Below are 27,338 nucleotides of genomic sequence, written 5' to 3'. Positions count from 1 at the left end.
GATAAATCGAAAAATCAAGAAATTCAAAAATCAGGAAATTGGACAATCAAAAATCGAAACATCGAAATCTGGATAAATCGAGAAATCGAAAAATTGAAAACATCTGAAAATCTAAAAATTTAAACCTAATCAACTGAACCAAAAAAATGAAAAATAAAAATCGAAAAATCCAAAACCGAGAAGTCGAAAAATTGAAAGATCGACAAACTGAAACAGCAAAAAAAGTGAAAAATCTAAAATTTAGAAACTGAAAAATTGCAAAATCTAAAAATATTAAATTAAAAAAAAAACAAAAATGAAAAAAAAAAATGAAAAAGTAAAAACGCGATATTGAAAATTCGTAAAGTGGATTGATTTTCAAAATCGAAAAACCGAGATATCGAGAAATCGAAAAACTTGAAATTTTAAATATTGAAAATCAAGATATTTAAAAAATTAAAATATGTATTGAAAAATCGATAAATTGACGAATCGAAAAACTGAAAAATCGAGAAATTAACAGTTCCACAATTAAAACGTCGAGAAAAATTAGGAAATCGAACAATTGAACAATCGAAACTTTGAAAAATTGAACAGAAAAATTCAAAAAATTGAAACATGAAGAAATCGAAACATCAAAAGATCCAGAAATCGAAATAGCCCAAAATCGAAAAACTTAAAAAAACGATAAAGAGGAAAATCGAGGATGTCGAAAATTGAAAAAATTTACAATCGAAAAATCGAAATATCAAAATTTTGATAAATAGAGAAATTGAAAACTTGAAAATCTGAAAAGTTGAACATTTGCAAAATCGAAGAATTGACGCTAAATTAACTGAACCAAAAAATTAAACGAATAAAATAAAAAAAAAATAAAAATCCAAAAACGGGAAGTCGAAACATTGAAAAATCGACAAACTGAAACACCAAAAAAGTGAAAAATCTAAAATTTACAAACTGAAAAATTGAATAATCGAAAAATCTGAAATTAAAAAAATCCAAAAATTGAAAAACCCGAAAAAGTAAAAAAAGATATCGAAAATTTGAAAATCGATAATTTGGGGAATCGAAAAACCGAAAAATCAGGAAATTGAAAAATCCCAAAATTGAAAACGGGAAATCGAAAAACCTAAAATTAAAATACCCAATTTTTGAAACATCAAAAAATTGGAAAACTGAAAAGCGAAAAATCGAAAAACCAAAAAAAAAACGAAAATTCGACTAACTGAACATGAAAAAATCGAAACATCAAAAGATCGAGAAATCGAAATAGCCCAAGATCGAAAAACTGACCAAAAAATTAAAAAAATAGAAATCAAAAAAATAAAAAAATCGAAAAATCCGAAAACGAGAAAGTCAAAAAGTTGAAAGATCGACAAATCGAAACACCAAAAAAGTGAAAAATCTAAAATTGGGGGCTGAAAAATTAAAAAGTCTGAAATTAAAAAATCAAAGAATTAAAAGAAAAAAAGAAAAAGTAAAAAAATGGATATCGAAAATTCGAAAAGTAAATTCATTTTAAAAATCGAAAAACCGAGATATCAAGAAATCTAAAAAAAAAAAAGTCGACAAATGGGAAAATCGTAAATCGAAAAATAAAAAAACAGAAATTGAAAGACCCAAAACTGAAAAATCAAAACATCGAAAACTTGGAAACTCAAAGGCCGAAAAGTCGAGAAAAATGGAAAAACCAAGAAATCCAAACACTGGAAATTTGAAACATCGAGAAATCGAATGAATCGAAAAATTAGAAACGAGAAAAAACGAATCGAATCGAAAATTTGGAAAACCCAAAAATTGTAAAATCGAAAAATTACAGGACCGTCAAAACTGTAAAGTCGAAAAAATGAAAAATTAAATATGTACTAAGAAATCGAAATATTAAAAATATAAAAATTGAATAAACGAAAAATATGGAAAAAAATAAAGTAACTGAAAAATGGAAAAATTCTAATATTGTAAAATTGAAAAAATGAAGAATATTAAAAATTCTCAACTAATAAAACAAAAAATTGAAAACAGAAAAATTGCAAATCGAAAAACTGAAAAATCCAAAATTGAAAAATTATAAAATCGGAACACTGAAAGTCTGAAAAATAAAAAACAAAAAATTGCAATTCGAAAAATTGAAAAATCTAAGGGTTGAAAAATTTTAAAATTAAAACTCAAGAGTTGCATGTCATAAAATTGAAGAAAGAAAAAATAAAAAATTTAAAAAAACTAAAATTGAAAAACAAAAAAAAATCGGAATATTAAAAAACTGATGAATCCCAACAATTGAAACGTTAAAATCGAAAAATTATTGAAAAGTCGAATAAATGAAAAGATTTTAAAACCCAGAAATGAAAAATGGGAAAATTCTAAAATCGTGAAACTAAAAAAGCGAAATTTTTTTTAAATTATTATTATTACATATTTAAAACGAACACTAGAAAAATTGCCAATCACTCAATTTTTGATTTGCAAAGAAAACCGAAAAACTGCAAATCGAAAAATTAAAAAAACCAAAAACTGAAAAATCGCAAATCGAAAAATAGAAGAAAAAAGTTATAAAATCTTATCTTATCCTACTACTTTTTCCTTACGTTTTCAAAGTGATAGATTTTTTTCCAAGACCCTTTGTACTTTCTACGTCAAACTAAGTACAGTAGTACCACCCAAAGCTTAACAAACAGCGCCAACTCTAACTCATTATGATTATCTCGGATCGCACGGTTCCTTGATCTTCAGATATCATATTCCCGTGTTTTTTGTGCTTTAAAAGTATGTATCTTCCATCATTGTTGTTTTTGTTGGGTTTTCACAGCTTGACGTAAATAAGACAACTTCTCAAGTCTCTCACATTGTTTTTTTTTTTTCATGTTAAGCCATTGCCTTCGTTTTATAGTAATTCATTTGAAGGCCACCCTCTCTATTCTCCGTCTAATTCTGTAATATGTGTTCAATTTTTCTTTACAATAGCAGGGACATTTAATAAATTAAATGAAGGTTTATTGTAATTTATTTCTCGTTCCTAAGTTTTTGACAATGTCCGATGACTGGTTGTCACCTTGTTTGATACCATGGGATTTGTATATCCATCTAGTTTCATTCTTCTTGCAGCATTCCTATAAGTGTTGGCTTTTAGATCAATGTAATGATAATCTGACCTTGCTTGCTCTTTCGATTGTTACCTGGCACGCCTTTTTTTTGAAAGAACAGTATTCCAACTATTGGTCGCAAAACATCCCCAGCTTCCCTCTATCTCTAAATCAAGCCACTTGATCTTCCAACGATATTGATCGATTCTGTGTTTACCTCCGACGCCGATTGATGTTGTCATTAAACACACCTGGTGTACGAAAGGATCCAACGTGATGACGAACACAATTGGATTGTTGTTTATCACGAATCCCGGTTTCGATTATGGTCAATGACTGACTTAGCAAGGAAGTAGGTCGAAGACGTCATACGGCTCTTACTTTGAACTTTATGGAATGAGATTCATTCAGGTGATAATGGAAGTGGATCTCTTGTGGTTATCGTCAAATTACGAAACCCTGAAGGTTACACAAGATAAGCGTTGGACCAGTTCTGGTATCAGATCCTGGTGGAATCTCTTGTTTGAGGAGATAGTGGAAGCTTTTAGATTTTTTTAAGTTTTCAATTTTCTCTTTTCGCACTCTCCAAATACGTGTTTGCAACTTTTATAACCTTTAGCTTCGTTTAAAATGTCACTCTGATTATTAAAAAAAGTATCATTATTTTAATACTGTGTGGGTTTGTGTACACTATCATTAATGTGGAAACATGTCACATTTGGTGTTTGTTTTTTTAGTAATTAGGATGGTAAACTTTTACAAAGTTAATATAATAATGTACACAGGATTGTAGAGTTATCGAAGTGCAACTGTACATTTTTTATAAAAAACAATACTTTCAATCCTAATTACTACAACAAATGCACAGCTCCTTAGCAACTGGCGTGAAAAATACCGAGCAGCTGGTTTTCCCTCCTTATTTTATCATTTATTAGCTCGAGAACCTGCTGTTTTAATTAAATATGAAGCAAGTGAAGGGAAACTGGGATTCCAAAAGCGTTAACGACTAAATATCCGTTCCGTTGCACTTTTTATTCACCACGGAAACGTTGGTAAATTTTGTTATTGTCACGTCGTTCGTACCATAAAACAAAACATGTTTTGTAATTCAGTTTTAATACTTTAATAGCATATCATTTCAAAAATAGGACGGCCTTAATAAACCGACGGACGTAAATTACAGCCGTAGTAAATCTCTTTTACATCCAGTCCTGTAATTTGTTAAGGTGAATCGCGTATTACACAAAAAGACCGGACTTGAGTTATTAACGTCATTACGGATAATTAAATTATACTGTGTAGGTTCAGAGAGTGGAAATTTTGATTCTAAACAAACGCGCTTCGCGAAGAAATCTCCAGGCCACTTTTTCTAGGTAAATGATACCTTATTAATACGACTAAATGTATTTATTTACTTTCATTCCACGTGTTGCCCGAAGCTACGACAAGTAATACTTACTGGTCCAAGTTATCGCATTATCAAATGATCTTATTTGTTTAAAACGCGCAAATAAGGTCACAATTTTATTATCCACTTTGTGAGTAAATTTCGAGTTAGTGCAAATATTGTTCTCTTTCTGCTCTCTAATTTCTAACCAAATCATCAGTGACGTTGCTAACTTCCACTGCGTTGTTTCAAGTTCTTAATTTTTTTTATACCATTTTCCCGATTTTTTAATTTTCATTTTCTGGATTTTATATCACAATTTTTCGTTTATTCAATTTTTCACATTTTCAATTCCTCGATTTTCCAATTTTCAATATTTAGATTTTACAATAATTTTCGTGTTTTCGACCGCAATTTTTCGATCTTTAAATTTCTCAATTTTTAATCTTTCGATTTTTGAATTTTCCGTTTTTTCAATTTCTCAAGTTTTTCGATTTCTCGAAGCTTTCATTTTATACTTTTGCGTTTTTTCATTTTGAGTTTTCAATTTTACAATTTTTCTATTTTATAACTTTTCCATTTTGTTTATTCGGAAAGTAGAAAATTCTAAAAATTGAAAAATCGGAAAATTAAAAAATTGGAAAAAATTGAAAAAACAAATAATTGCAAAATCGATAAAACGGACAATCGAATGGAATTTGTTTTTACGATTTTTTAACTTCGATTTTTTAAGCTTTTTAATCTGCATTTCAATTTTTCGATTTTTGGAATTTTGTGTTTCTCATATCTAGGTTTATGGATTTTCTTGAGTTTTTCGATTTTTCCGTTTATCTTTTTTTTAAGTAAATACTTCAATTTCGAATTTTCCGATTTCGGCCTATTTCGATTTCTCGATCTTTTGAAGTCTCAAGTTTTCGATTTCGATTTCTTGATTTTTCGATTTTCAAAATTTTTTTTCTAGTATATATTTTAAATTTTCGATGTTTTAAATTTTTCATTTTTCCCTTTTATAATCTTTAAGTTTCGATTTCCCGATTTTAATTTTTTAATGTGTTTCAATTTTTCCATTTTTGGAATTTTCGATTTCTCATATCTCAATTTTCCAATTTTAAAAATTTTTCGATTTCTCGATTTTTAAGTTTTCGCTATCTCAATTTTAAACATTGCAATTTTGGGAATTTTTCAATTTCTATATTTTTCAGATTTTCGATATTTTCATTTTCCTGATTTTGTAATTTTCATTTTCTTGATTTTATATCACAATTTTTCATTTTTCCATTACCTTTATTTTTTTAATGTTTCTTTGGATTTTATAATTTTTTGTTTATTCCATTTTTTACATTTTCAATCTTTGATTTTTTAAGTTCTTGATTTCCAATTTTTTTATATTTCGAAGCTTTCATTTTGTAATTTTTCAGTTTTGCAATTTTTCTATTTTATAATTTTTCGATTTTGTTTATTCGAAAAGTTAAAAAGTCGAAAAAATGAAAAATTGAAGCAATGAAAAACTAAAAACCGAGAAACTTAAAAATCTAAAAAAAAATAATGAATCGAAGAATGGGAAAGAAGAAAAACCATTCGAATTGAAAAATTGTAAAATCCAAAAATTGTAAAATCGAAAAATTATAGAATCTTGAACATTGTAAAGTCCAAAAACTGTGACATTCAAACACCGAAAAATTGAAAAATTCCAAAAACGAAAAACTGAAAAAGTGAACAACTTTAAAAATTATAATTATTATTAGGAGTGTTACATAATTAAAATGAAAACTAGAAAAACTACAAATGAAAAATTAAAAAAACGGAAAATTAAAAGCCGAAAATTGAAAAAATAAAGAAAATTAAAATTAATTTTTTAATTTTCATTTTCTGGATTTTATATCACAATTTTTCGTTTATTCAATTTTTCACATTTTCAATTCCTCGATTTTCCAATTTTCAATATTTAGATTTTACAATAATTTTCGTGTTTTCGGCCGCAATTTTTCTCAATTTTTAATCTTTCGATTTTTGAATTTTCCGTTTCTTCAATTTCTCAAGTTTTTCGATTTCTCGAAGCTTTCATTTTATACTTTTGCGTTTTTTCATTTTGAGTTTTCAATTTTACAATTTTTCTATTTTATAACTTTTCCGTTTTGTTTATTCGGAAAGTAGAAAATTCGAAAAATTGAAAAATCGGAAAATTAAAAATTGGAAAAAATTGAAAAAACAAAAAATTGCAAAATCGATAAAACGGAAAATCGAATGGAATTTGTTTTTACGATTTTTTAACTTCGATTTTTGAAATTTTTTAATCTGTATTTCAATTTTTCGATTTTTGGAATTTTCTGTTTCTCATATCTAGGTTTATCGATTTTTTTGAGTTTTTCGATTTTTCCGTTTATCTTTTTTTTTTTAATAAATATTTCAATTTTGAATTTTCCGATTTCGGCCTATTTCGATTTCTCAATCTTTTGAAGTCTCAAGTTTTCGATTTCGATTTCTTGATTTTTCGATTTTCAAAATTTTCGATTTTTCTAGTATATAATTTAAATTTTCGATGTTTTAAATTTTTCATTTTTCCCTTTTATAATCTTTAAGTTTCGATTTCCCGATTTTAATTTTTTAATGTGTTTCAATTTTTCCATTTTTGGAATTTTCGATTTCTCATATCTCAATTTTACAATCTTAAAAATTTTTCGATTTCTCGATTTTTAAGTTTTCGCTATCTCAATTTTAAACATCACAATTTTGGGAATTTTGCAATTTCTATATTTTTCAGATTTTCGATATTTTCATTTTCCCGATTTTGTAATTTTCATTTTCTTGATTTTATATCGCAATTTTTCATTTTTCCATTACCTTTATTTTTTCAATGTTTCTTTGGATTTTATAATTTTTTGTTTATTCAATTTTTTACATTTCCAATCTTTGATTTTTTAAGTTCTTGATTTTCAATTTTTTTATTTTTCGAAGCTTTCATTTTGTACTTTATCAGTTTTACAATTTTTCTATTTTATAATTTTTCGATTTTGTTTATTCGAAAAGTTAAAAACTCGAAAAAATGAAAAATTGAAGCAATGAAAAACTAAAAACCGAAAAACTTAAAAATCTAAAACAAATTAATGAATCTAAGAATGGGAAAGAAGAAAACCCATTCGAATTGAAAAATTGGAAAATCCAAAAATTGTAAAATCGAAAAATTATAGGATCTTGAAAATTGTAAAGTCCAAAAACTGTGACATTCAAACACCGAAAAATTGAAAAACTCCAAAAACGAAAAACTGAAAAAGTGAACAACTTTAAAAATTATAATTATTAGGAGTGTTACATAATTAAAATGAAAACTAGAAAAATTACAAATGAAAAATTAAAAAAACGGAAAATTGAAAGCCGAAAATTGAAAAAATAAAGAAAATTAAAAACCCACACGAAAAATTGCAAATTGACGAAATTAAAAACTGAAAACTCATGAAATTTGCAAACTCTAAAATTTGAAACATCTAAAAGTTGGAAAATCAAAAACTGAAATATCGCGAAATCGAAAATTTTCAAAACTGAAAAGTCGAAATTTTGGAAAATCGAAAAACCGAGGAATTCAAACTGAAAAAAGATCGAGAATTCAAGATGTCGAAAAATCTAAATATCTAAAATTTAAAAAATAGAAAAATTACAATAACGAAAAATTTAACATTAAAAAAAACACAAAATCAAAAAGTCGAAAAATCGAGAAATGGAAAAATGAAAATTTAGAAAAACCAAAGATTGAAAAGCATAAAAAAAATTAAAACCGGGAAATCGGAACGTAAAAAAAATAAAATCGAAAAATTGAAGAATTTTAAATTTAAAAATTCGAAAACTTGAAAAACCGAAAAACTGAAGAAATGAAAAACTAAAAAATCGACAAATTGAAAAATCTCAAAACTGAAAAGTCGAAAAATTGAAAAACCCAAAAATCGATTTCCGGTAAGTCGAAAAATCAAAATTTAAAAAGTTGAAAAATGGAAATATCAAAAAACTGAAAAACATAGACATTCTCAAAATTGAAATGTTGAAAAATTGAGAAATCGAAAACTTGAAAAATCCAGAAATCGAAAAAAGAACGAAAAGTAAAAACATTTTAAAACGGAAAAAACGAAAAATCGAGATGTAAGAAATCGAAAATTCCAAAATCGAAAAATTGGAATACACGTTAAAAAGGTTAAAATCGGGAGATCGAAGCATAACAAAACATAAAATCGAAAAATGGAGAATTTTAAAAATCTAAAAACTTGAAGAAATAAAAAATTGAAAAATGGAAAAGCCGAGAAATCGAAATTAAATAATTGAGACATCAAAAGATCCGAGAAATGGAGAAATCGAAATAGCCCGAAATCGAAAAACCGGAAAATTTAAAACTGAAATACATATTTAAACTTAAAAAAAAACGATAATTCAAAATATTCAAAATTCGAAAAATCAGAAATTTTAAAAATCGAAAGATCGAGAAATCGATATATCAAAAAAGTGAAAAATTTTAAATAAAAAAATTGGAGATATTAAAAAATCCCAAAATTACAACAATGAAAACTTGAGAAATCGAAAAACTGAAAAATCGATAAATTGGAAAGAGGAAAAATCGAAAAATCAAAGAATTGATTAATAGAGAAATTGAAAAATGTAAAAATGATTTTTTTTTTTAAATTGCAAAAATTGTAAAACTGAAATATCGAAAAATTAAGTAAACTAAAAATCGAGAAATCAAGAAATCGAAAAATTATAATTCAATTTTGTTTTATTTTTCCACAAAAATTTCGATGTCGAAGATAAAAATTCAACACGAATTCATAAACCATAGGTACACTGTTACTTTTTTTTAATTTATATAACATTTATTTGACAAAATTGAAATTTGAAAAACTAGAAATCGAGAAAAAATTAATGAATCAAAGAACGAATTAAATCGAAAAATGTTCGTATAGTCCAAAAACTAACATTCAAAGATCGAAAAATTAAAAAACTCTAATAAAAATTATAATTATTATTACATATCTAAAATGAAAACTAGAAAACCTGCAAATCAAAAATGAAGAAACGAACAATTGAAAACAAAAAAAATTGAAAAATCCAAAAACTGAAAACTTTCAAATTGAGAAAAAGAAAAAATATGAAAACTCGTTCCTCGCGCTATTTACGCCACTGCCAAATCTATCGATCAAGTCGGGTGAGAATTTTCGATAATTAAGAAAACGTTACTCAAACCGCAGGATGAATAAATTTTTCTTTCTACGATTATCTTAATTGCCGCTTTAATTAACTACTATTTAATTGCGGCAATTCTCACGTCGCTTTGACTGTGATACATTAAACAATTATTCCTATTATTTGCGCAAAAAGAATGGCTAAATTAACACACAATGTAATACGTAATGAACCACTACTGTGAGAAGAATTTTCCCAAGCAGATGATGACAGCCACGATTAGATCTTCACCTTTCACATTCTCTACGCTATTTTAAATTATAATTTTATGCATTAATCTACCGAAGACTATCTCTTCCTCCCCATTGACGGAATACGAGAAGTTTCCGCGGTCAGAGGTCTTCACATTCAAAAAAAGTGCAAGCTGTTTAATTTAACACGAACAGCAAACTAGGGCACGTCGATACCAGAGGGTGATTCTACACGAAACCCACACGATTTTTTTTCGAGGTAATATTTTCAAAGAGAACAAATCTATTGACATTCTATTCGCTCTAGAGGCAAGACGTGTCACTTTCGCACAACGAAAAAGTTCCCATCTGTTTGTAGTCGTTTATACGCCAAAAATGGCGACGTGTTAATTAATTCGTGCTACCGGATGGCATTGAAGCACCTGTTAATCCTTATAAAAACATCAAGTCGTAATTATTTGTTTTTTTCTAATGAAATGATTAAAATCCCGTATTTCGGAATCGTCACGTCAATGTGTTTAACACGTCCTGCGCTGCAATATAATTAATTTAGTTCGAATAAAAAAAGTGTTCTAGATTCGTTTGTGAATAGTGAAGGTTGATAACAAAAAAGGACTGATGTGATGACACATTTGAGTTCACGAGCGTATAAATTATAACGTGAGAGAGATTTTAATGATGCTGGTAACAAATTGGAAAACACTGATTTTTTGTAAATATCACAAACCCTACTTGTTTGCTTTGGACTTATAAAGATGTATGGCACGTCTCCTCAATTACCACGACTTAAGCAAACAGAGGGGGATTATTCTCTCCAAAAGACGCTCTTAATTCGCTCATTGCCACCAAACAATGCGCCACCGTACCGTTTACAGTTCCTCACATCTCACAATCCACAATCAAAAGCACCGTTTTCAGACCCCTTCCCGTGAACTCAACAAGGAACAGATTCATCATCTACGCAAATATAGTTACGTCCATGGGAAACGGCTGCAACCTCACTATTAAAATAATCATCATAATTCCAGAGGAGATTAAGCCAAAGTACGTAATTACACGTCGCGCCGGTGTAAAAACAGTAGCCGAATACTTTAATTGAAAGCCGCCGCTTTCACAAATCTTGACAGAAACTTCTTTCACAAATTCCGCACGTATGCATTTTCACGTCGCCATTGCGAAAATTAGCATGAATTTGCCGCAAACAAGTGATCCGATGCGTTTCCTTAATAACGGAAATTATAAAACGCTTAAGGAAGCTCCTGAATCTTGTCTTGCACGCAACTGTAGCGATTTTTGGCATTGGCACGCACAAAACAAGGCCGGATCGAAGGCCGGGGTATGACAGTCGCACGGATTCAAAATCGAGTGGTTGATGAACATGCAACGTGGAGAATTTGGATTTTGGTGAAATTTCGCAATGTAAAGTGTGGCCAAAAATAACATTTTCGCACGAGTTTGGTGCATTCATTTCCTACAACATCGAATATGCTTATTTAGAAATATAATAAATATAATAAAATTACCACAAAAATGAGACCCAGAGGAGCCCCCGAGATTCTTTCAAATACCTCAAAAATAAGACCCAATGAAAACCCCAGAGATTCTTTCAATTACCTCAAAATCATGACGCAACGTGGAGCCCCTGAGATTCTTTCAAATACCTCAAAAATAAGACCCAATGAGAAGCCCCAGAGATTCTTTCAATTACCTCAAAATCATGACGCAATGAGGAGCCCCTGAGATTCTTTCAATTACCTCACAACTATGACGCAACGTGGAGCCCCTGAGAATCTTTCATTACCTCAAAAATAAAACCCAATGAGGAGCCCCCGAGATTCTTTCAATTACCTCAAAACCATGACGCAATGAGCAGCCTCTGAGATTCTTTCATTACCTCAAAAATAAGACACAATTAGAAGTCCCCGAGATTCTTTCAAATACCTCAAAAATACGACCCAATGAGGAGCCCCCAGATTCTTTCAATTACCTCAAAAATAAAATCCAATGAGGAGCCCCCGAGATTCTTCCAATTACCTCAAAACCAAGACACAATGAAGAGCCCCAGAGATTCTTTCAATTACCTTAGAAATAAGACTCAATGAGGAGCCCCCGAGATCCTTAAAATTACCTCAAAACGAAGATACAATGAGGAGCCCCCGAGATTCTTTCAATTACCACAAAAATTAGACCCAATGAGGGGCCCCCAGATTCTTTCAATTACCTCAAAAATAAGACCCAATGAGGAGCCCCCCACATTCTTTCAATTGCCTCAAAACCATGACGCAATAAGGAGTCCCTGAGATTCTTTCATTACCTCAAAAGTAAGACCCAATGAGGAGCCCCCGAGATTCTTTCAATTACCTCAAAAATGAGACCCAATGAGGGACCCCCAGATTCTTTCAATTACCTCAAAAATAAGACCCAATGAGGAACCCCGAGATTCTTTCAAATACCTCAAAAATAAGACCCAATGAAAACCCCAGAGATTCTTTCAATTACCTCAAAATCATGACGCATGAGGAGCCCCTGAGATTCTTTCAATTACCTCAAAACTATGACGCAACGTGGAGCCCCTGAGATTCTTTCAATAACCTCAAAATCAAGACCCAATGAGGAGCCCCCGAGATCCTTCAAATTACCTCAAAACCAAGATACAATGAGGAGCCCCCGAGATTCTTTCAATTACAACAAAAATGAGACCCAATGAGGGGCCCCCAGATTCTTTCAATTACCTCAAAAATAAAACCCAATGAGGAGCCCCCCAGATTCTTTCAATTACCTCAAAAGCATGACGCAATAAGGAGCCCCTGAGATTCTTTCATTACCTCAAAAATAAAACCCAATGAGGAGCCCCCGAGATTATTTCAAATACTTAAAAAATACGACCCAATGAGGAGCCCCCAGATTCTTTCAATTACCTCAAAAATAAGACCCAATGAGGAGCCCCCGAGATTCTTTCAAATACCTCAAAAATACGACCCAATGAGGAGCCCCCAGATTCTTTCAATTACCTCAAAAATAAAATCCAATGAGGAGCCCCCGAGATTCTTCCAATTACCTCAAAACCAAGACACAATGAAGAGCCCCAAAGATTCTTTCAATTACCTTAGAAATAAGACTCAATGAGGAGTCCCCAAGATCCTTAAAATTACCTCAAAACGAAGGTACAATGAGAAGCCCCCGAGATTCTTTCAAATACCACAAAAATGAGACCCAATGAGGGGCCCCCAGATTCTTTCAATTACCTCAAAAATAAGATCCAATGAGGAGCCCCCCACATTCTTTCAATTACCTCAAAACCATGACGCAATAAGGAGCCCCTGAGATTCTTTCATTACCTCAAAAGTAAGACCCAATGAGGAGCCCCCGAGATTCTTTCAATTACCTAAAAAATGAGACCCAATGAGGGACCCCCAGATTCTTTCAATTACCTCAAAAATAAGACCCAATGAAAACCCCATAGATTCTTTCAATTACCTCAAAATCATGACGCATGAGGAGCCCCTGAGATTCTTTCAAATACCTCAAAAATAAGACCCAATGAGAAGCCCCGGAGATTCTTTTAATTACCTCAAAATCATGACGCAATGAGGAGCCCCTGAGATTCTTTCAATTACCTCACAACTATGACGCAACGTGGGGCCCCTGAGATTCTTTCAGTGACCTCAAAATCAAAACCCAATGAGGAGCCCCCGAGATCCTTAAAATTACCTCAAAACCAAGATACAATGAGGAGCACCCGAGATTCTGTCAGTTACCTCAAAAATGAGACCCAATGAGGAGCCTCCGAGATTCTTTCAAATACCTCAAAAATACGACCCAATGAGGAGCCCCCAGATTCTGTCAATTACGTCAAAAATAAGACCCACTGAGGAGCCCCCGAGATTCTTTCAAATACCTCAAAAATAAGATCCGATGAGGAGCCCCCGAGATTCTTTCAATTACCTCAAAAATAAGACCCAATGAGGAGCCCCCGAGATTCTTTCAAATACCTCAAAAATACGACCCAATGAGGAGCCCCCAGATTTTTTCAATTACCTCAAAAATAAAATCCAATGAGGAGCCCCCGAGATTCTTTCAATTACCTCAAAACCAAGACACAATGAAGAGCCCCAGAGATTCTTTCAATTACCTTAGAAATAGGACTCAATCAGGAGCCCCCGAGATCCTTAAAATTACCTCAAAACCAAGATACAATGAGGAGCACCCGAGATTCTGTCAGTTACCTCAAAAATGAGACCCAATGAGGAGCCTCCGAGATTCTTTCAAATACCTCAAAAATACGACCCAATGAGGAGCCCCCAGATTCTGTCAATTACGTCAAAAATAAGACCCACTGAGGAGCCCCCGAGATTCTTTCAAATACCTCAAAAATAAGATCCGATGAGGAGCCCCCGAGATTCTTTCAATTACCTCAAAACCATGACGGAATGAGGAGCCCCTGAGATTTTTTCATTACCTCAAAAATAAGATACAATGAGAAGCCCCCAGATTCTTTCAATTACCTCAAAAATAAGACCTAATGAGGAGCCCCTGAGATTGTTTCAATTACCTTAAAAATAAGACCCAATGGGGAGCCCCCGAGATTCTTTCAATTACCTCAAAACCAAGACACAATGGGGAGCCCATGGAGATTCTTACAATTACCTCAAAAATAAGACCCAATGAGGAGTCCCCGTGATTCTTTCAATTACCTCAAAAATAAGACCTAATGAGAAGCCCCTGAGATTTTTTCAATTACCTCAAAGTCAAGACACCAAAAGCCTCCGAAATTCTTTCAATTATCTCAAAACTAAAACATGAGAAGCCCCCGAGATTCTTACAATTATATCAAAAACAAGACACAAATAGCCCCGGAGATTATTTCAATTACCTCAAAAATAAGACCCAAATTCTTTCAACATAATTAGTTTTTTCAGCTATTTCCAAAAATTAGTTGAAGACATTTTCTTGTAGATTTCGATATCCGGAAGTCATTTTCGACTTGTTTCTTAGAAAATTACTACCGTTTTTCCAAAATCGTTAATTGAAATATAGCAATTTTTACAGTTTTGTCAAAATAACTCGGTATAAAAATTTTGTAGAAAAAAAAGGAAATTATTATTGATTTTTGTTTCTACAATTGTTGTAAGAACGTAATTTGTAGTTTTTAGTTTAACTTTTTCTTGCAGAGTCCTTTATAACCAAGGAATAGCCCTGCCCATTCGTCTCCTCTTCATTCTAGTACTTACTGTTAATATGGTTCAGTCCTATCTTAGCAAATACTAGTCCCGCCCACCCACCCTCTGTTTTCTTGGAAGCTATATCATTTTCCAAAGTCAGTCTTATCTGAGTAAGTACTAACCCCGCCCACCCACCCACGTTATTCTCATTCTAAGTACTAATTTTATTTCTGTTCAGTATGGGATCCACTTACATTCAGACCAGATAAAATGAATCACTGAAATGGAGACGGGGTGGGTGGGCGCGGTTAATTATATTTTCTTCTGTAGAATGGGAGTGGGGCTGTTAAAAAAGAAGAAAATGGGGGCTAACCCTATTCTTTTGTTATATTATTTACTTTAAGATTTATTTCCTATTTTAGAAGAAAAAATGAGAACGGGTGGGAGGGCGGGGTTAATTTTAACTTTTTCTTGCAGAGTTCTTTATAAGCAAGGAATAGCCCCATCTATTCGCATCTTCTTCATGCTAGTAACTACTCTTAATATTCTTTAGTGTCTTATCTTAGCAAGTACTAGCCCCACCCACCCCCCTTCTATTTTCTTAAAGAGTGTCATCTGCGAAAGTTAGTCTTATCTTAGCAAACACCTATCCCGCCCACCCACCCACCTACGCTATTCTTAGTCTAAGGACTAATTTTATTTCTGTTCAGTATGGGAACCACATATTCAGATCAGATAAAATGAATCACTGAAATGGAGGCGGGGTGGGTGGGTGGGCCAATTATATGTTCTTCTGACAGTAGTTTTTTTCCAAATTTTTACAAAAACAATGTAGGGTGCTATAAGAAATGTTTAAAATTTGTTTATCTGGGATAATACAGAAGTAAGGATTTTTACTTTTTTCACATCCTAAATTTTATTAGTTACCACTCCCACGCGACAGAAGAACATAATTAGCCCCGCCCACCCACCCTGTCTCCTTTTCAATGATTGATTTTATCCGATCTGAATCAAATGAATGATAGGACAACTGAACAGAAGTAAAAATTTTCAACTTTTTCCGAAAATTAGTTGAAAACATTGTCTTGTACATTTTGATATCCAGAAGTCATTTCTATGTTTCTTCGAAAATTACTACGGAATCGCCAATTGAAATGAAATATAGCAGTTTTTACAGTTTTGTCAAAATAGTTCGCTATAAAAATTTTCTAGATAAGAAACGAAATTATTATTAATTTTTGTTTAACAAAATACAATTGTTTCAAGAATCTCCTTTGAGGTTTTTATATACAAATATTTACAAAAATGTTTAGAATTTGTTAATTTGGGACAATATAGAGAAGTGAGGATAGGTCAGGTCAGGTGCATAAAATAAATAAATTTTATCGCCAATAGTATACCAAAAAAAGTTACGATTAGCGCTGCATTTTTGGAATTTTTGTTTACTTCCTAGATTCTATTATTAGTGTCCAGTCCCACTCGACAGAAGAACATAATTCGGCCCGCCCACCCACCCTGTCGCCTTTTCAATGACTGATTTTATCCGATCTGAATAAAATGAATGATCTTATACTGAACAGAAATAAAATTAGTCGTTACAATGAGAAGAGGGGGTGGCTAGTACTTACTAAGATAAGACTCATTTTGGCAAATGGCATACCTTCCAAAAAAGGAGAGGGTGGGTGGGCGGGGCTAGTATTTGATAAGATAAGAACATAATTAGCATTTTTCCACAATTAGGGCAAGTTTGCAACTTTGGGCTACGGTAAGGTAAGTATCTGACTGGTTTAATTTCCAACATAAAGAAAGTATTTCTAAAAACTCATTTGAGGATTCAAACCTTCCGGGAAGCTTTACCGGACTGTCCATTGGTTCCAGAACCTGTTCTGACAAGATGGGGTTCATCGATTGAAGCGGGAATATATTATTGCCATAATTTTGACGATGTGAAAAAGGTTCGTCAAACATAATTTGGTTTATATAAAAACCAATTTTGCCGTCTTAAAAACGAGTATAAGTAATTAGAGACCATTGGGCCAACCTTAAGTCAGTCTGTGAATATAGTAGAGGAATTGTATAAACGATTGGAAGATAACAGATAAATGAAAAAATTTAATTTATTAAATCATCCGTTTTTATCGCCTATTTTAAAACCATGCATGATGTATTATTACGATATCACACTATTTTATCAGAATATATGTAAGATTTATTGCGTTTTTGACATGAAAATCTCACAACTTTAATCCAGTCAAAATTTTGACTGAAGTCGTATTAAATTCGAAGACCTGAATTAACTATGAAAATGTGTAAAGCGTCAAGTGACTGTTGGTAAAAGTAGTGGTTAGTTTTGAAACAGGTGGCACCAATTTTTGGGGGACAAATTTGTCCTTGGATGACACACAAGGTTGAATTTTTCTTAAAATAGTCCACAAGGAAGAAAGAATGTTACACTGGGCATCGCTTTCGCCGGTGATCGGTATATACATATATAAAATACAATGTTGGTTGTGTGGTGAATAAAAAATATCTTTTATGTCCTAAAATACTCAGCAGAAAATGTTTATAATTAAAGAACGAAGCTTACTTTACCTCTGCTGCAAATATAAACTCCGCACCTTCTATTTACATCACAGGGTGCTCTGTCGATTATCAAAAACTCAAAAAATTGGCCAAAACCCAAACCGTGCACCGTTTTTCCGCCGCATTTTTTCCACGTCTGCGTGCACAACGTCGACATTTAATTTCCAGTCGTGACCCAGCTCGCCAACCTGCAGTTGCATAGCAAATATCGTCGATTGGTCATTTGAACGGGACATTTCGAGAATATGTTAGCTAACTGTACCCTCTGTACATCTCATTAGCTCATCCATTCCCATTGGCAGCTTCCTTTAATTTGCCATTGACCGTAATTCACCTGACCCTGAGAAAAGTGTCTCGCACCTTGCGGGTTCAAGAATGCGCTATTTAGATCCCGATCGTGCGTTCGCGGACGGACATTTCTGGGATGACGACTCACCTGCAGGTCCGGGGGACACTCGTCCATGAGGAGGTTGCCGTAGTGGTCCATCTTCAAACCCAAACACCGAATTCACCCATTTGCGATTAACTTTACCGCTCGTGCAGAACGGTGATTCACAGCATTTAATTCGTATTATGCGTTGGAGCGGCGTCTCAAAGACCGCAATTGATCGGTGTTTTGAAGGCAATGCGGCGTCGCGACGGCATGCGCCGTACAAACGTCGGGGAAAAAATCATGAAAATCGCTATCAGTGACTGTCTTGTCGACGTTTGTATGAATAATGCAGATTGGTATTTACTACCTAGGACGGGGTTGAGGATGATGGACGGGATTTATAAGCACAAAAAAATTAAGAATAAGCGCTTAACTAAGCACAACTTTTTCAATAAAAAAGTTTTATTTTAAGCAAAAAAGCATTAAAAACATAATCAAAGAACACTTCTTAGAACTTTGGATAAAATATTATTACAATAATCCTAGACTTTGTATTTTACATACGTATTTCAGTTTTCTTTAAAACAATTTATGATTGTAATAATATGTTCCAAGTTGTCCAGTGTAAAATTTTTTCGCCGATCATTTAAAATGTGTTTAAAATTGGAGAATGTGCGTTCAACATCCACACTCGTTGTTGGCGCAAATTTGAATTTTGCAACTAATGTTGAATCTAACTCCAAATTTCCCACCTTCTGGCCTTGTAAATCACGAGCAACGTCGGAAAGAACACCGAAACCTGCATTTTTATGTAACACTTGGTCAAGTTTTTGAGATACTCTAGTACCAATATCACCCCTTACTGCGTTTGCTTGTTGTTTAAATTCTTTCAGTAAGTTTATGGCATCTACCGACAACATGTTGGGTTTTTCTAACTTTTCTATTACCTCACATACGAATTGATAATTGCTTCTTAGAAAAGCTAGATCTTGTCGCAAATCTTTGTTTTCCAAAATATTTATGCAATCTTTAATCGATTGAGAAGAATCTTCGCTAAACTCAATAACTACTTCCTCAAATTCTTTGATATATTTGTCATAATAAAATGTGGCCTGTAACCATGTTCCCCACCTCGTTATAATCGGCTCTGGGGGCAATGGTATGTTTGGAAATTTTTCCTTAAAATGTTGCACTCTTAATGGGGCTTTAACAGAAATCTTTTTACCATTTGCCACCAATTTTTTAACAGTAGGAAACTGCAAACGTATTCCGTCAGCCACTCTGTTTAAACCGTGAGCAATGCAAGTAGAGTTAATTAAATTGGGGTACAATATTTTTAGATTATTCCCTGCTTTCAACATATAACGAGCTGCAACCGAGATCATCAATAAAATTTTATTTGGCAAAAATAGTGACGTAAGACTGTCATTTACAAATCTGGTAATCGTATTGCCATTTGTTTTATCTAACATTTTCAAACTTACTACATACCCTCGACTAGGGAAATTTTCATTTAAGATTCCAACAATTAAACTTGCCACGTATCTTCCACAACTATCGGTTGTTTCATCGACAGCGAACCATAAATAATTATCTCCAATACGATGTTTTATTTCGTTGTAAACTTGCTGAAACACTGGGCCTACATAATTTTTTCGGAGAGTACTTTCAACCGGAATATGTCGATTTCAGTGTTTTTCAAGGAATTCTTGAAGAGGGCTTTTCTCCATTTTTTTTAAAGGTATATTGGACTGATTCATCATTTTGCATAAATCGAAATTAAACTGAAACTGCTCATCTTTTGTGGAAGTAGATACAACAGATTCACGTATGGTCTGCTGTTTAATTTTAGAAACTTCAAACATTTTCTTCCTTTCTACATGAAGAGTCGTTCTGACATGTTGCGTCACGTTATATTTTTTATCACTTTAATCTAAAACAACGTACATATACAGGATTAACAAAAGAAAATAGATAAAAAAAATTAGTGGGCTTACGGTTTTCACACAAGCTCTGCAGAATATTTTGTTGTTTTCTAATTTTAATTTTGGAAAATCCCTTATCCACTCATCCGGCGTCGATTTTACTTTCGGCATTCTTTTAAAATATTAGTAATATTACCAAAAAGAACTCAACATGTAACAAGGGAGAACCACGTATAACACTGTACTACGACAGATGCGATAGACTGATGGTTGTGAAATCAACGGTTCATTTTCTTAAAAATTTCATTAGAAAAATTTTAAGGTAGGTAGTAACGTAACCGATATATTTTTTTAAAATGTGCAATTTTTAAAGAAGGGGTTTTCATAGGAATTGAAAATGAGAGCAGGTAAATTAATAGCTATTTAACGAACAAGTTTGTTAATAAAAGTGATTAATAATCGAGATATTTTAACGCGCGAGGAACGAGTTTTTATATTTTTTCTTTTTCTCAATTTGAAATTTTTCAGTTTTTGGATTTTTCAATTTTTTTTGTTTTCAATTTTTCGTTTCTTCAATTTTTGATTTGCAGGTTTTCTAATTTTCATTTTAGATATGTAATAATAATTATAATTTTTATTAGAGTTGTTCACTTTTTCAATTTTTCGTTTTTGGAATTTTTTAATTTTTCGATCTTTGAATGTTAGTTTTTGGACTTTACGAACATTTTTCGATTTAATTCGTTCTTTGATTCATTAATTTTTTCTCGATTTCTAGTTTTTCAATGTTTCTATTTTTCGTTTCTTCAGTTCTATAATTTTGTCAAATAAACGTTATATAAATTAAAAAAAAAAGTAACAGTGTACCTATGGTCTATGAATCCGTGTTGAATTTTTATCTTCGACATCGAAATTTTTGTGGAAAAATAAAACAAAATTGAATTACAATTTTTCGATTTCTTGATTTCTCCATTTTTAGTTTACTTAATTTTTCGATATTTCAGTTTTACAATTTTTGCAATTAAAAAAAAATCATTTTTACATTTCTCAATTTCTCTATTAATCAATTCTTTGATTTTTCGATTTTTCCTCTTTCCAATTTATCGAATTTTCAGTTTTTGGATTTCTCAAGTTTTCGTTGTTCCAATTTTGGGATTTTTCAATATCTCCAATTTTTTAATTTAAAATTTTTCACTTTTTTGATATATCGATTTCTCGATCTTTCGATTTTTAAAATTTCTGATTTTTCGAATTTTGAATATTTTGATTTATCGTTTTTTTAATTTTAAATATGTATTTCAGTTTTAAATTTTCCGGTTTTTCGATTTCGGGCTATTTCGATTTCTCCATTTCTCGGATCTTTTGATGTCTCAATTTTTTAATTTCGATTTCTCGGCTTTTCTATTTTTCAATTTTTTATTTCTTCAAGTTTTTAGATTTTTAAAATTCTCCATTTTCGATATTATGTTTTGTTATGCTTCGATCTCCCGATTTTAACCTTTTTAACGTGTATTCCAATTTTCCGATTTTGGAATTTTCGATTTCTTACATCTCGATTTTTCGTTTTTTCGATTTTAAAAAGTTTTTACTTTTCGTTCTTTTTTTCGATTCTGGATTTTTCAAGTTTTCGATTTCTCAGTTTTTCAACATTTCAATTTTGAGAATGTCTATATTTTTCAGTTTTTTGATATTTTCATTTTTCAACTTTTTAAATTTTGATTTTTCGACTTACCGGAAATCGATTTTTGGGTTTTTCAATTTTCCGACTTTTCAGTTTTGAGATTTTTCAATTTGTCGATTTTTTGGTTTTTCATTTCTTCAGTTTTTCGGTTTTTCAAGTTTTCGAATTTTTAAATTTAAAATTTTTCAATTTTTCGATTCTATTTTTTTTACATTCCGATTTCCAGATTTTATTTTTTTTTATGCTTTTCAATTTTTGGTTTTTACTAAATTTTCATTTTTCCATTTCTCAATTTCTCGATTTTTCGACTTTTTGATTTTGTGTTTTTTTTAAATGTTAAATTTTTCGTTATTGTAATTTTTCTATTTTTTAAATTTTAGATATTTAGATTTTTCGACATCTTGAATTCTCGATCTTTTTTCAGTTTGAATTCCTCGGTTTTTCGATTTTCCAAAATTTCGATTTTTGAAAATTTTCGATTGCTCGATTTTTCAGTTTTTGATTTTCCAACTTTTAGATGTTTCAAATTTTAGAGTTTGCAAATTTCACGAGTTTACAGTTTTTAATTTCGTCAATTTTTCGATTTGCAATTTTTCCTGTGGGTTTTTAATTTTCTTTATTTTTTCAATTTTATGCTTTCAATTTTCCGTTTTTTTAATGGTTCATTTGCAGTTTTTCTAGTTTTCATTTGAATTATGTAACACTCCTAATAATTATAATTTTTAAAGTTGTTCACTTTTTCAGTTTTTCGTTTTTGGAGTTTTTCAATTTTTCGGTGTTTGAATGTCACAGTTTTTCGACTTTACAATTTTCAAGATTCTATAATTTTTCGATTTTACAATTTTTGGATTTTCCAATTTTTCAATTCGAATGGTTTTTCTTCTTTCCCATTCTTCGATTCATTAATTTTTTTTTTTAGATTTTTAAGTTTCTCGGTTTTTAGTTTTTCATTGTTTCAATTTTTCATTTTTTCGAGTTTTTAACTTTTCGAATAAACAAAATCGAAAAATTATAAAATAGAAAAATTGTAAAACTGAAAAAGTACAAAATGAAAGCTTCGAAATATAAAAAAATTGGAAATCAAGAACTTAAAAAATCAAAGATTGAAAATGTAAAAAATCGAATAAACAAAAAATTATAAAATCCAAAGAAACATTGAAAAAATAAAGATAATGGAAAAATGAAAAATTGTGATATAAAACCAAGAAAATGAAAATTACAAAATCGGGAAAATGAAAATATCGAAAATCTGAAAAATATAGAAATTGAAAAATTCCCAAAATTGCGATGTTTAAAATTGAGATAGCGAAAACTTAAAAATCGGGAAATCGAAAAATTTTTAAAATTGGAAAATTGAGATACGAGAAATCGAAAATTCCAAAAATGGAAAAATTGAAACACATTAAAAAATTAAAATCGGGAAATCGAAACATTAAGATTATAAAAGGGAAAAATGAAAAATTTTAAAAATCGAAAATTTAAAATATATACTAGAAAAATCGAAAATTTTGAAAATCGGAAAACCAAGAAATCGAAAACTTGAGACTTCAAAAGATCGAGAAATCGAAATAGGCCGAAATCGGAAAATTCAAAATTGAAATATTTACTTAAAAAAAAGATAAACGGAAAAATCGAAAAACTCAAAAAAATCGATAAACCTAGATATGAGAAACAGAAAATTCCAAAAATCGAAAAATTGAAACACAGATTAAAACGTTTAAAAAATCGAAGTTAAAAAATCGTAAAAACATATTCCATTCGATTTTCCGTTTTATCGATTTTGCAATTTTTTGTTTCTTCAATTTTTTCTAATTTTTTAATTTTCCGATTTTTCAATTTTTCGAATTTTCTACTTTCCGAATAAACAAAATGGAAAAGTTATAAAATAGAAAAATTGTAAAACTGAAAACTCAAAATGAAAAAACGCAAAAGTATAAAATGAAGGCTTCGAGAAATCTAAAAACTTGAGAAATTGAAGAAACGGAAAATTCAAAAATCGAAAGATTAAAAATTGAGAAACTTAAAGATCGAAAAATTGCGGTCGAAAACACGAAAATTATTGTAAAATCTAAATATTGAAAATTGGAAAATCGAGGAATTGAAAATGTGAAAAATTGAATAAACGAAAAATTGTGATATCAAATCCAGAAAATGAAAATTAAAAAATCGGGAAAATGGTATTAAAGAAAATGAAGAACTTGAAACAACATCATTACGCCGAATATGTTCATTGCGCTACACATAACCTCAATTTAGTCCTTAATGATTCTGTTAAGAATGTACCAGGAATGTCCGCATTTTATGATTTAATAAATGCTATATACGTCTATTTCAGTGAGAGTTTACCGAGATGGCAACAACAACAACAACAACATTGAGATGAAAGAAAATGATAAGTGTGTTATAAAAAAAACTTTAAAAAAGTTATGCCCCACCAGATGGTCATCGAGATTTGATTCTCTAATTGCCATTAGATATAATCTCTCAACAATTATGAGCTGAAATTATTTTAACATCAAAAAAGAAAAGTGAAATAGATGAAGCTGTAGCTCTTCTTAAAAAAATGGATTCATTTGAATTTGTTGCTCTATTAGTATTTCAATGCAAAATTTTAGAAAATGTCAATTTGGTCTCAAAAACTTTACAGAGTTCAAATATTACTTTAGATGAGGCTTGTAAATGGATGGAACATCTAAAAGACAAATTTCAAAGTATACGTGACAATTTTGAACAAATAATGGAGGAATCAAGGAAATGTGCTGATACCTGGAAAATGAACAATTCTTTTTCAAATAAACGTATAAAAAAATTAAAACTGTTTCATGACGAATTATGTGAAGATATAAAATATGCATTAATACTCATATTCGTCGAAAAAAGCATTAAATAAGCATATAAGTTTTAATATGCATAAAATTGAAAAAAAAGCAAATAAACATAAAAAAAAAATGTGTCAAATGACTCCAAATTGTATCATAGTTACAGATATAAAAAAGTTTTGAAGTGCTTACATTTTTCACAAAAAACATTAAACCTAGAAATCCGCTCTCTATTTATCACCTTCGTGCCCGAATATATAGTGCGTCCAAAAATTCCTTTGTGTGGACGCACTCTATACCAGCGCTCGATTGTTCATTTTTCTCATGCTCCCAAAATGTCTAAATACAAGATTCATCAACTTTCTCCCGGTATTCTTTTAAGTGAATACCATTAAAGGTGTAGTGGCTCGATGTATACGAAGCCGGTTTTTATGTGAAACACTACTTTTTACACAAGTACAATGTTACTTTCATTCATTTCGTAGCTCGTTCTTTAATCGTGTCGATTTATGTCGTGACAATTTTTACCCCGTCGACAAAATATGTAGCGACCGTAACCAATATCGTTTTCGATTAAATGTGATATTTGCATTTCCTGTGAAAAAGTTTTACGTAATTTATTTCGACTTCTTTGTTGTACAACGAATAACTAACCACATAACTGAAAGAAATTTTTAGAGACGTGGTCAATAGAACCGGTTGATTGTATACATCAAAAAAAGTCAGATGTTCGAGTTCAGGGAATTAAGCCTGATTAAATTTCATGGCGGGTATCCTCATGATTTGTGCTAGCTTTTCTCGAGGTTTCGAGTTTCACAACTTCTTTATAGGAGTTTTTAGTTCAAGCAGTTCGACCTTCGGTCGAATTTACCGGAAAAAGCGTACGATTTGCAAGATTTGTGTTCACTTAAAAAACTATACACGTATTTATTCACGTTCATGTTTGAATGTACCTGGGAACACACGAACATAAAACGCATTGTCTTAGACTGTCGTATCATGCCAACAATAAATTGAATCGAAACCCACTGACAACTCGCCCATTGTTGAAAACTCCGCAACATGAAAGTGAGCCAACTCTAGCAATTCATCATATTTTCCCATTTCTTTTCCTGTTCCTTCCTTCTAGGCGATAACCTCATCACGGCGGCGAACCTTCGTCCTACTTTTAGTCAAAGTTGCTTTCTGTGCTAACCTATCGCCAATTAAAACGGTCCGGCGAAAAGTTCGGATTTAATTTTTCGAACAGAGCCGGTATATTATCCACTTCAATTACGTTTAACAGTAACCAAATATAGGCGAAAAAATACGGTATGATTTAATCGGCAATGACACGGTTAAATTGCAGGTGAAATAGTATTAGCTGCCGCAATAGCAAATAAAGCAATGGTTATCTGATTAGGAGATCCATTGTGTTGGCGAAAGGAGACCTGCTTAAGAAGCGTATCCGCGAAGAGATGATGAGTGATGAACTGATGAACTGAGTAATGCTGATTGGGTGCCGGTTTGTTTTAGGGTGTTGTGGCGTGGCCGAAAAGTTGATAGATTATTTCGATATTATTTCCCCTGGCCTTGAAGTACAACTCAACAAATCCAGCTTCCTTGAAAAATTATAAACATTTTTACGATTTTTGTTTTCTGACAACTTCTTCAATTTTTCATTTTTCATGTTTGTTCAGTTTTTCGATTTGCAATTTTTGGAGTTTTTAAGTTTAAATTTTTAAGTTTAAATTTTTCAGTTTTTCAATTTTCCCACTTTTTCGAATTCGTCTCGATTTTTAACTTTTCAGTTTTTCGGTTTCCAATTTTTCGTTTCGGTTTTTTTTTTTCGATTTTATAATTTTTTTGTTTTTTCAAATTGTCGTTTCTTCATTTTTTAGATTTTGCAATTTTTCAATTATTTAATTGAATCGATGAGTTACGTTAAAAGTTTGTTACAGTTCAAGCTGTGAGAATTCTTAAGGGTTTTATAAAAAGGCAATTTATTTTTACAAATTTTCGATTTTTCGTGTTCCAATTTTATAATTTTTTGTTTTTGCAATTTCAATTTTTTCAATTTTTCGTTTCTTCAATTTTACGATATGCAACTCTTCAGTTCTCATTGTTACATTTTTCAGTGTTTTGATTTTCCGACTTTTGGATGTTCCAATTTTTCGATTTTGAAATTTTTCGGTTTTCAATTTTTGATTTAATAAGTTTTCAATTTTCAGATTTTTAAATTTTTCGTTTTTTCAGATTTAGATTTTCGATTTCATGATTTTTCAATTTTTCGTTTCTTTAATTTTTCATCCGGAATTTTTCTAATTTTCGTTTTAAATATGTAAAAAAAAATATTTCACTTTTCATGTATTATTTTTGATCGATTCAATTCATTCACATATTTATTTATTTAAATGAAAGTTACAAATTTTCGATTTTTCAACGTTCCGATTTTATAATTTTTGTTTTTCGATTGAATTTTTAAGTTTTTTGATTTTCCGACTCTTGGACATTCCAATTTTTCGATTTTGCAATTTTTCGATTTATAATTTCACGAGTTTTCAATCTTTAATTTTTCAATTTTTCGTGTCTTCAATTTTTCGATTTTCTATTTTTCGTTTCGGTTTTTTATTTCCTTTATTTTTTTTTTCAATTTTTCGGTATTTCGATGTGAAATATGTAAGTATTTCAATTTTCGATTTTTCAATTGTTCGGTAATCAATTTTTCGATTTTTCAAATTTCAGATTTTTTAATTTTTCGTTTTTTCAAATGTAGATTTCATGATTTTTCAATTTTTCTTTTCTTCAATTTTTGATTTGCAATTTTTCTACTTTTCGTTTTAAATATATAAAAAAAAATTAAATCTGATTTTCACTTTTTCAATTTTACAATTTTTGATTTTTTCATTCTTCAATTACTGGATTTTATAATGTTTTCATTTATTCGACTTTTCAATTGTTC

The 27,338-nt window shown here is 30.8% G+C and overlaps 1 protein-coding gene across 7 annotated transcripts in view; it reads right to left on the bottom strand.

Moving 5' to 3' along the window:
* LOC135139719 (uncharacterized protein) overlaps positions 1-27,338 on the bottom strand; it is a 93,651-nt gene that overhangs the window by 52,094 nt on the left and 14,219 nt on the right. Inside the window, exon 1 of one of the 7 annotated variants that reach the window (XM_064070028.1) lies at positions 18,039-18,168. The exons of the other annotated variants lie outside the window; for them this stretch is intronic. Coding sequence (XP_063926098.1) covers positions 18,039-18,089 — 51 coding nt within the window. The 5' untranslated portion in view covers positions 18,090-18,168. Of the gene's footprint in view, positions 1-18,038; positions 18,169-27,338 lie in introns of those variants that run through there. 7 annotated transcript variants of the gene reach the window in all.

Source organism: Zophobas morio, unplaced genomic scaffold (assembly GCF_036711695.1).
Source record: "Zophobas morio isolate AGI-343-1 ecotype UQ-CSIRO unplaced genomic scaffold, CSIRO_AGI_Zmor_V1 ptg000033l, whole genome shotgun sequence".
Taxonomy (NCBI): Eukaryota; Metazoa; Arthropoda; class Insecta; order Coleoptera; family Tenebrionidae; genus Zophobas; species Zophobas morio.
This window is presented reverse-complemented; position numbering and strand designations above follow the sequence as displayed.